At 44.9% G+C, this 11,429-nt stretch overlaps 1 protein-coding gene across 1 annotated transcript in view; it reads left to right on the plus strand.

Moving 5' to 3' along the window:
- TRANK1 (tetratricopeptide repeat and ankyrin repeat containing 1) overlaps positions 1-8,597 on the plus strand; it is a 100,933-nt gene extending 92,336 nt beyond the window's left edge. The window contains exons 21-23 of the mRNA XM_006869185.1: positions 1,143-4,180; positions 5,649-5,747; positions 8,497-8,597. Coding sequence (XP_006869247.1) covers positions 1,143-4,180; positions 5,649-5,747; positions 8,497-8,597 — 3,238 coding nt within the window. The remainder of the gene's footprint in view (positions 1-1,142; positions 4,181-5,648; positions 5,748-8,496) is intronic.
- The last annotated feature ends 2,832 nt before the right edge of the window (positions 8,598-11,429 follow it).

Here is an 11,429-nt window from a genome sequence, read left to right on the forward strand (position 1 = left end):
ATTTGCCGCAATCACTTTATCTCGTTTCTGAATATGTGCTGATATGGTCATGTTTCTGTTTTTTGGGAATATTCAGGAGTGATGTGTGGCCTTAACACTTAGATAGGTGTGTATTTTGGTATTTTTAATGCTTTCTGATTGCCTCCAGGTTGATGTGATCAGGAGATGGTCTTCCCTTTTCACTTTTCTTCCTGAGAAATTTCAAGATCCCACTGTTGGTCATTGTGATGTAACTCAGGATTTAATTATTGGCCTATTTCCTTTTTAGTCTGCCTGTTCCACTTCACAATCCATGTTCAGGCCTTTTTTCTAGTTATAATAAGTTCAGGGCCGGCTGTGGCCATTTTGTGCTGCCGTTTGGTTTTATGTGGAAACTGTCATTTTAAATTTTGAGGATCTGTGCCCATGCATAGTAGAATCCTCTTGGGGTGGGGGTGGGGTGTCCACTCGCTCAGACACCCCCTCTAGTCACCAGAATGGAGGGGCACAGACAGCAAGAGACCAATGAACAGATACAAAGAAAAATGATGTCCACACCTTTATCTGTACAGTTCTGTCAGGCATCCGTGGCTGCTCTGATCCTTTCCCCACTTGGTCTCTCCCAAGATGGTGGCTCTGGGAGCAGCTGAGCATTTTGACTCAGGAAACAATGGATTTCTTGCTTCTGCTATAAATTCCTGTGGCTGTAAGCCCTCCAACCTTCTAAATACTTCTTTATATGTGGTTCAGAGTTCTGGGACCATCCCCTGAGCCTGCTTGGTCTGGTATTCTGTGTTGTTGCTGATGGAGCTCTTCACTGAACTTCTACCCAATCCTCCATTTTGTTTGTTCTCTATGCATCATTTTTGCCATACAGATTGACTTTAAAGGTTACTTACTGGAGCTACAACTGCATTCTATTTTATTAATTAAACACACTGATTGCTATCCCTTTGGAGTATAAAAAGTGTGTTTTGTTTGTGTTTTTGTTTTTTAGTGTAAAATGAAGCATTTATTAAAATGCATGATCAGTATGCTCCCTGTTCTATAATGTATATGAACCGGTGGGAAATTTGTTGATGTTTTTCTGCTCTGTATTTTGCAGGAAAATTTCTGTTAGTTGGGTGATAATAAGTTTCCATTTGAATTCTCTGTCTTTGCAGGTATGAAGCAATGATAAAGGCCAAGACCCTTCCCATTTTCAAGCTGTCTTATTCTGCTAGTCAGTTTTATTTGGAAGCTGCGGCAAAGTATTTGAGTTCAAATAAGATCAAGGAAATGATGGGTGTACTCTCAAAACTAGACATAGAAGATCAGCTGGTCTTCCTGAAGTCCCGGAAACGGCTAGCAGAAGCTGCAGACCTGCTGAAGAGGGAAGGTCGGAGAGAAGAGGCTGCCCTGCTGATGAAGCAGCATGGCTACCTCCTGGAGGCTGCCAGGCTCACAGCCAACAAGGACTTCAAGGCCTCATGCCTGTTGGAGGTGGCCCGCCTCAATGTGGCCAGGAATTCTGATGTAGAAAATACCAAAGCTATCCTGAAACAAGCATTCGATCTCTGCAGTCAAACCAACCAGTTGTCTGGCATTGCTGAAGCCCAATTCTTAGAGGGGGTAATTCTGAAAGACTTTCAGAAGCTCAAAGGTGCCTTCCTCAAGTTTGAGACGCTCAACCACTCAGCTGGTGTGGTGGAAGCGCTCTACGAAGCAGCCAGCCTCTGCGAGGCTGAGTACGAGAAGGTCCTGGCTCTGGCCCCAGAGGGCTTGGAAAACCTCCTCAACCTGGTCAGGGCTCTCAAAAAGGTGACCTACAATGCTGAGAAGGAAATGATCAAATCTTGCTTTGAGTTTTTTGGGATTTCTCAGGTGGATGCTAAATATTGTCAGATAGCTCAGAATGACCCTGGACCCATATTAAGAATAATTTTTGACCTGGATTTAAGCTTGAGAGAAAAGAAAACAAAAGATCACTTCTTGATAATGACTGATCAAGTGAAATTAGCATTAAACAAGCACCTTTTGAGTCGAATGTGTCAGATCACACAGATCCTTCTTGGGAAGACCTACCCTGGAGTCTGCATGAGGTTTATTGTAGGCTTAAAATGTGATGAAGACTGTAAAGACTTCCATAGGCCTATGCGGCGTTGTGAGGCTAAGTGTTTGATTCAGTCAAAAATACACCTGGTGGCAATCAACGGATTGCTTTTGGAAGCCAAAAATGTATTCCCTAAAATCTTAGCTGAAGAACTTGAAGAAATTGATTATATTTTGTCTACAGACGTATATGGCCTTTGTAAATCCTTCCTGAATGTACTCTTCCCCAAGCATTTCCACCAGAGAGTTTTATCAGAAAATCCCATGGCATGCAAAGAAATCCTCAAGCCGGATTACAAATCCTTCCGAAGCTTCAGGTTTGCTTTGAAAGAATACATCCACTTTCTGTTTCAAAACGAAAGTGCCCAGAGCCGACGGGAATCTACTGACCTGTGGCTGAGGGCCCTGCAGACTTTTCTTGTCTCCTTCAACTATCCCGAGGAGTTTGAAAAGCTGCTTTACCAGGAAGAGGACAGCTACAACAGGGAACTCCAGGCTCTCGAGTCTGAAAAAGAAGAAAGGGACAGTGGCAGTGACAGCAGAATAAAAGGAATAGAAGGGAAATTGGGGATGCTGGTGCCCAGCAAGGATGATGAAAGTACGGAGACGATTCACCTGTGCTTCATCCGGCTGCTGGAGAATTGCATCGATCAGTTGTATGTGTACAGGAACCCTGAAGACTACATGAGGCTCTTTTTCCGTTTCATGAATGTTCTTGTCAAGAGGTGCAAAGAACCACTCATCCCAAATATTGGAAACACAGTAGCCCTGTTGGAGTTCCAGTTTGTGCACTGTGGGGTGGTTCTGACCCGCCTCTGGAAGAATGTCATCCTGTGCCTCCCCAGGAGCTACATCTCAATCTTGCACTATTGGGAGTACCTGTTTAGAAAGGACAAGGAGTTTAGGGGCATATTTTTCGTCATTCAAGACTATAAACCCAAGGATGTGGCAAGAGCCATTCAGGATTTCCGCTTCCATCTCTCTTACCTCGTCAAGGTGCTATGCGGTTATGAGAATGAGAACTTCAATGTCTTGCTTGATGCCTTCAGTGAAATAGACTGTGTGGTCTCTGGCGAGGCAGAGCGAACACTGGTCCTGTGCTTGGTAATGCTTGTAAATGCCGAGGAAATTATGCAGCCATACTGCAAGCCTCTACTCTACCGCCACCTCCAGGAAATTGAGCAACGGCTGCAGCTGATGAGCATGAACTTCCCGGACCAGGTTCCTGAGAGGCTTCTCAGAATGGTGAGGCGTTTGTTGTTTGCAAACAATGTGAAGTCTGTGGCCGAGGCGCTGCAGGACTTGCTCTTTGAGAGGGATGAAGAGTACCTGATGGACTGCCAATGGCGGTGGGAAAGTATGCATGCCAAAGGCATCATGATCCCTGGCCTTTATATTGAGGAGATCAAGCTAAGCCGCTTACTATATGTGAAACCTGTGGACTATTTAGCTGAATCTGAATATGAATTTGATCAGGATCAGACGGATGAGCTGGCATTAGAAGACCGAGACTACCTCTTTGCTGCCATCCTTTCCCAGAAGCAGTGGAAGGCTTCCGTTCAGCGCAAGTTGAGAAGAGTATGCTTGGTGGTGTCCCTGTGTGTCAGCTGGAGGAGGAGGGTGAGTGCCCATGCAGAACGCTTCAGAGAGGAAGCAAGGGAGCCTGTGGCTGGGAACTTCAAAAAGGCCGACATTGATAGGACTCAGTGTGACCTGTGTGGAGTGAAGTTCATTCGTGGTCCTGAGAACTACTTCAACTCCAGTGAAGCATTTGGGAAGGTGGCTTCAGAGGTTCATTCCAGGGCTGAGTTGGAAAGGAAAGAGGGTCTGGAGAGGAACAATGGGTCTTACGAGCAGCACATCCGCCTAGAAAGTCACCAAAAGCAGCAAGTGGCCTACCAGAAATACTCAGAGTTTTTCCATGGGATGGTGGACCCAGCCATTGACGAAGGCAAGCTGGTGGTGCAGGACATCGAGCAGAGCATTTGGATCCGCAGCCACCTGGGCTCAAAAGAGCACAGCCACATGCTGCAGAGGAAGGTCCAGGAGAACATAAAGAAGGTTTCAGATATGGTCGAGGAACTCTACAGGCGGAAGGCCTGGGCTGGCGGTAAGCAGCAGCAGAAATGGTAGCCTAAATTTGTTAGAAGTCTGAGGTTCGGGAATGCAAGTGGAAGTTGAGTCACTATTTAGTGGTAATATCTAAACAGGGGAGGATGCAATCTTGGCATTAGCAGAAATACAAGTGAGGAATGTGTGTTCTCAAATTACAGCAAAACCTCACTGTTTGCACTAAGTTTTACCCCCGGCATTATTGATAAGGAAAGGAGGATGTTTAAGGTTTGTAGTCTTAATTTTTTTGCGCTAAAATGTATATGACAAGAAATTTGCCATTATTACCATTTTTAAGTGCACAGTTCAGTGACATGAATTGCATTCACCACGTTGTAAAGGTTCTCTTCATTCATTCATTCAGTAAGCATTTCTTGAGCATCTACTATGTGTTGGACCCTTGACTAGGGTCTGGAGATGTGTTGCTGGTCTCTTCTTTTCAGAGGCTCTGCATCTTTAACTGAAAGGCTAGCAGTGGAACCCACCAGTGGCCCCTCTGGAGAAAAGACCTAGAAATTTGTTCACATAAAGATTGTTGTTGTTGTTAAGTGCTGTTGAGTCGGTCTGGACTTATAGTGACCGTGTATAGGATTTCTGAGGAGCAACTGGTGAACTTGAACCACCGACCTTGCACTCATATAAGTTCCTTGGAGTTGGTTCCGACCCATAGTGACTCTGCACAGGGTTTCCGAGGCTGTAAATCTTTACGGGAGAAGAACGCCTTATCTTTCTCCCGTGGAACCGCTGGTAGTTTCGAACTGCTGACCCTGAGGTTAATAGCCTGATTCGTAACCACTATGCTAGCAAATCCTGTGGAGTACTTCTCCTCTGTTAGAAGCTACTTGATGGCACACAGCAGTAACAACAATGTTGTTAAACCACACCCAGTGTGAGCCTTTCATAATAATAACATACTAACATGTATCTGAATCAGATTTTTCTTAGCTTCCTTAGCAACACCTCTTAGCAACACTAAGTAGAAGTTATGCATAAAATTAGTGAAGTTGCATGTTTTAAAACATATTCTATAATTCAGACACCCTCTTCAGTTTAAAGTTGAATAACATTTTGAACACACACTTCCATGAATGGTTTGCTATTACCAGTTTCTTTAAACACACTTCAAACACACATCAGGAGAGCATTTTTGTTGTTGTTGTTGTTGTTAAGTGCCATTGAGTCGGTTCCGACCCATAGTGACCCTGTACAGGGTTTCCAAGGGTGTAAATCTTTACAGGAGTAGAAAGCCTCATTTAGCTGTAGCTTATTGCTTGCTCTTCCTTGAAGCTTGTGGTGGCAGAATCGGCTTGGGATCCTTACTTGGTACTTCTGCAGAGGAGCACTCATACACATCACCTTTGGTGGGTGTGTCAGGAGGGGCTGGGGGCAGCTTTGCTCTAGTACTTGGTGCTTAAGTTCCTGATGTGACCTTTGTACTCATAGTCCTTGTTTTTTGGCTTCTCTAGGGCAGGAGATGATGACTCGATTGGTCAATATTCTTATCCTTTCGGTCAGGGATGCACGGGAGTGGCTGAGGAAAACAGAGCTCTGCTTAAAGGAAGAAGGTAAGCAATTCTTTAGTCTAAGAATGGGTCATGCTTTCGTTTCATGGTTCGTTTCACTGGCCCCAGGTAGTTTGGAGTGGGGCAGCTCAGTGAAATCAATAGTGGCCACTCACTGTCCAGGAGCGTCACCTCCAGTGAGTCAAGTTGCCAGCAACATACTACAGCAACCATGTGTACTGTGAGGGCAGTTCTTCCAGGCCCTTGTTAGTTGTTAAAATGCCTTTTGCCAATCAGGAGCAATTATTAGATGATTTTCAGTCACTATCCTGAGCACCAGGAGAAAGATGAAACTTTTTGCTCCCACGAAGACTTAAAGCCTCATAAACCTTATACAGGGTTGCTATGAGTCAGAACCAACTTGAGAACACTTAACAACAACAACAACAACAACATCCACATCTTGCATACTGTGACTCCTAAGGATATACTGCAAAGCTATCCCTTGCTAAATATGTTAGTCTTTGTCATTGTGAGGGCCCTGAACAATACCAGATAGATCCTGCCCACAAAGGACTCTGAGAGAGAACCAGAGACCCGGGCCAGGAATAAAGCACATCAAATAGTCACTTCATGACAATATCAGTTGGAACCCATTACCCATTAACCAGCACTAAAGCTACCCCGTTCATCACAGATAAGCCTTGTATTCACTCTTCTGTGCACCCCCAGCCCCATAGATCCTTACATGTAAGCACTAGGTGTGTAAACCCACATTTCACACTGCGCTCCCTGCAAGGACCTTTGTCTCTTGTGGAAAACTTGGTGCTAGCCTCTGTCTGTAAATTCCCTAATGAAAGCTAGATCTAATTAATCTCTTTTTCTCACAATCAGACCTGTGCTCCCTGAGACCACTTCTGGTGCTGGTCCAGTGGGGTGTGACACTGAGTCTTTTCCATCAATAAGTATTTATAGTCTAGTGTGTATCAGCACAGTGCTGAGCCTGGGAATATATAATCTGTGAAAAGTGCAAAGTGAATCAGATTTGTTTTCCTCAGCCTGGCACCAGTAAGGTCTTGCTAGGATCAGAAGAGGCCTAGGCATGTAAGTGATAAAAACCTCTGTGATTGAGAGTATATGTGTAGGGGGAGGGGCAGGCTCCTGAGGTTCACAGCTAGTAGCAATCTAGAAACCAAGAGTTTAGTACTGCAAGCAGAGATGGTGGTGTCAGGAGGCCAAAGGTAGAATTTGGAAGGTCTAAGTTTAGAAATCAGGAGCCCTGGTGTGGTGCTGTAGGATAAGTGCTGGAGTGCTGACCAAACTGGACTGCTGACCACTGGTTAAGACTCACCAGTTGCTTCTCAGGAACCCTAAATGGGATTGCTATGAGTCAGAGTGGACAAGCACAAGGTTTAGAAATCAGATGTCTGGAATTGTGGTTGTCAGAAGTAAGCAAGGATATTTCACTAGGTAGAAAGGGGCCAGAGTCAGTATGTTGAGGTCCCAATAAGGTGGGAAGTGTTCAAGGGTTTGAGAAGAGAAAGCAAGGAACAGCATTAAGACAGCCATGGGACAGTTCTTACTGTTTACCTCTTTTCGGTTTGACTGTGGTGAGTGGGTAGCCTGGGCCTTCGGGGCCAGAGGGAGAAGACAAAGAGTGGATTGTATTAGGATACAGTTAGGAAAACTGGCATTCTACATCTCTTCTAAACTTCTGGACTTACACTTCATGGCTGAATAATCTTCCGCCATATGTATTACTACATTTTATTTTTCATCCATTCGTGTGTTACTGGATAATTGGGTTGTTTCCAGCTTTTGGCTATTGTGAATAATACTGCAGTGAACATAGGTCTGTACACATCTGCTTGAGTCCCTGGTTTTGAGTCTTTCGGGGAGACTCCTAGGAGTGGAATTGCTCAGTGGACCGCACTACTTCTTGTTAGGAGTCTTTCACCAGTGCCAGCTTACCCTCTGTGAGTCCTCAGAATCTGAATGCTATTGGAATCAAGACCTCTGAGCTGGGGAAAACTTGAAGGAGCTTAGCACAAGTGTCGGTCAGGAAAACAAAACAAAACAATCTTTAGAATATAACTGTTGCTGGGGAGTATGGTTGTGTGAGTATTGCAAGAAAGTATTTCATATATCCTTCAAATGAAAGATAGTTCATATACTAACTCTGTCTGTGGTTTCATTTAGGCCTTGTTTGATTTCCATGTCATTGAAAGGAGCTTCAAAAGGAACTTCATCTTGGAAAAGGGTGTTTACTCTGGGTCTTCCTGGGAAGCAGTATCAATATTTAAACAAATCCTTTATTCACATCTTTAATTTACAGAAAGGATTACAGAGATATTAGTTTTTAATTTTTAAAAAAATTTTAGCCATATTGTTAGGTACTTTCAAGTTGGTCTGACTTACAATGTTCCCACCATATATAACAGAGCAAAATACCTCACAGAACTGCATCGTCCTCACAATTGTTACTCTTGAGTCCAGTGCTCCTGCCACTATCCCATTCCATCTCATTGGGGGTCTTCCTCTTTTCCACTAACCCTCTACTTTACCAACCATGAAGTCCTCTAGGGACTGGTTGGTTCCTCCTGACAATGTGTCAAAAGTATCAGAGATGAAGTTGCACCATCGATATTTCTAAGGAGCATTCTGGCTGTACTTCCTCCAACACAGAGTTGTTCATTCTTTGCCTGTCCAGAGACAGTAGGTTTTACTAGGATGTTACAGTTTGCATTTTAACAAAATCACCCTGCTATACTTTTCTGTTTTTATTTTAATTTTCCCCCTGTATTTTTAACAGGAATCGTTCAGGAGGATGAATACGAAAATGAAACTGAAGACTTTGGCGAGCTGCGTCCCATAAAGCGTTCACGAAAATGTGGAAAGCAGAGAAAATACTAATGTCCATGTAGCTATTGCCTCATAGACCTTCAGAATATTCCACCCTGACTTAGAATTTGAGAATTGGAGAGCTAGGCAAAAAGAAAAGAAACATAACGTAGCCTTTTTTTTTAAATTATTTTTTTAAAAGTAGAGATGTCAAAGAATACCTTTGCTTTTTCATATTCTGGTTGTTATCTCTTTTAGTCATGGTTTAGTAGTTTGATTGCTCTCTGACCTGAAGGGACCTCATAAGTGTTTTCCAAGTGAAAGTTTAACAGCATTAGTCCTCCACCCCCACTAAAAACCCATTCAGGTGAAAGGAGCCATAGTTGAAGGGGATGCAGTGACTCATCACTGTGATCTTCTGGCTTGTCCCTGTGTGACATGAGTGTATAGCAGGAGACTTGGCAAGGCAATACCCCACATCTCAAAGGAGCCCTGGTGGTGCAGCAGTTAAGTGCTTGATGCTAACTGAAAACTTGGTGGTTAGAACCCACTCAGTGGCTCCACAGGAGAAAGACTTGGGGATCTGCTTCTGTAAAGATCACAGCCCAGGCAAGCCTACAGGGACAGCTCTGCTCTGTCACCTGGGGTTCCTACAAGTGAAAAATCAACTAGACAGCACCCAACATCAACACCCTTCATCTCAGACTTGCTGGGAGATTGCTCCATGGATTCCCTCGTCTCCCATCAAATTGCTGTAGCATTGAGTAGTATGAAAGCTGTGTGTCTCAGGTCCATGCTGACCCCAGGCCACACTCTGGTAGCCTAATTCCTTCCGTTATGTAGGTTAGCCTTCTCTCTCTGTGGCAACTCTTTATGCCCCCACTCCCTCATTTTTTGTGCTCATTCTCATCTACCTGTGCAAGTCACAGATAGACTACCTCAGAATGTAGTCAGGAACTTAGCTAGTGTCTTTTTGAGTGGCCAGCCTCAGTATCCTTACCCTAGAGGGAAAAGCTGTGGAGTAGCCTGGCCATTCCAGGACTGCCTTTCCAAGGTGGTCCTAACTGCCTTGGTTATGGTGAAAACATTCCAAACAGTGTGTAGGCAGCCCTGTTCACCTACTTTTCTTGGTTTTTCCTGGCAAGTTTGCCATCTTAGCTTAGGCTGACATTGTGATGAGTTTCCAGCCACTGAGTTCACATCAGTGGGACAGTAACCAGCCAAATTGCAGGTCAGGAACCAGTGGACAGGGAGGGACAGAGAGGGAGGACAGAGATTGGCCTTCGAGTGCAGAGCCATAGTCTGCGAGCCACTCACTTGGCTGTAGGTCCTATGAGAGGAGGAGCGAGGGAGGTGTGGGACCTGCTTAGGAGGCTATTCTCACACCCCTCTGGTCCCCTTGGGAAGCCTTCATGCCACTCATGGTTCCTGTCCATCCTGCCCCTGCCCCTGCCGCTCACCATGCTGTGAAAGGTCAGCTCACCTTGGTCCTTAATTGTTTTGTCCTCACAATAGAACCAGCTTTCTCCCCACGCTGCTGCTGCTGCTTTTGCTGCACATTGTTTTTTCCTCGTATTTCTAAATGACTGTTTTCTTGAAATGTCTGTTTCTAATTTTTATGAGGTCATGTTTCTAAATTTTATTCCAGGCACTTTTTATAAACTTCACATGCCAGGAAAAAAAAAAAAAAAATCAAATCTTAACTGTATAAATCAAATTTTTATAAAGTTAAATCATTTCTCTTACCTACTGCTGTCTAGTTGTTTATTTCTAATCTCTTTTCAGAGAAAAAACCCCAGCTTTTTTCCAGGGATACATCTTTCAAGTCTTGGTGTTTATATTGACCAGGGTGGGAATCTTGCTGTACCTCCTGAAATTAAGGTCAGCCCAGGGCCTCCCAGCTTGTTGGGGTGTCTGCGGAAGGCCTGCCCTGTGGAAACTTGGTAATTTGGAGACTCCTGAGCATGCTGGGTTTGGACTCTAGGGAGTTCGGTCAGTGCTGCCTGCTGGGAGTTTCTGTTAACAGGAACATTGCCCTGGGAGCCAACAACCAGCAGTTCTTTCTTGGAGCCCATTGCTCCAGTTCACTATCAGTGCATAGAGTGTGTCTGCCCTTGAGCATTAGCAAGCTCCCCCCCCTCAGCCTCTCATCTGTCTCTTGACTATAATGTTTCCCAATAGAAAAGTAGAATGTCAGGCTGGTAGATGTATATGTGTCCTATGGTGAGGTCTGGGACAACCTAGCTTTTGACCCCCAGGGACAGGGCAAAGCAGCTGCCCAAAGTCATTCCCTCTGGGCAGCACAGCACAGCACTGATCCTGAAATTGAGGATGACTTTAATCTTCTTTAGCACCCTCATCCCTCACTATCCTGGGTACACACAGGAACCCCAACCCACACCCTCACCAAGTCTAGGATTGAAGATACTGCAAGTCACCTTTCCCAGGCCTTTGCTGGCTTGTCTCAGTTTCCTTAGATGATGACTTGCAGCCCAGAATGAGCCCCAGTTTTGCTGAGCACCCTTGCCAACACCCACCACCTGTAGAGCACCTGCTCACAGAGCTCTGTGTAATATATAGCTCATGCCACACCTCTCAGATAAAGGTGGAAGAGGAAATGTTAATGCTTATGGGTCCTGGCTGTCACCAAAATCTACTGGCCAAGAGCATCAGCTATTAATTTCCGTAGTGCTGTGGAGGGGGCTCTCCCCAAGGGCCTGATTGCAGTGCTACTGGGTGGGGACCTGACTCATGGGGATGTGAGTGAGCAGGGCAGGAGATGGAGAGAGTTTGTGGTTTGTCGCCCCCAGGAGCATATAGACAGCTCCCTAGACCTGCACGGTGGAACACCCCTGTGATCCAGGAAAATGGCCAACACTGAGCATCCAACTTTTAAATCCCAAC

This window comes from Chrysochloris asiatica, unplaced genomic scaffold (assembly GCF_000296735.1).
Source record: "Chrysochloris asiatica unplaced genomic scaffold, ChrAsi1.0 scaffold00127, whole genome shotgun sequence".
Classification (NCBI taxonomy): domain Eukaryota; kingdom Metazoa; phylum Chordata; class Mammalia; order Afrosoricida; family Chrysochloridae; genus Chrysochloris; species Chrysochloris asiatica.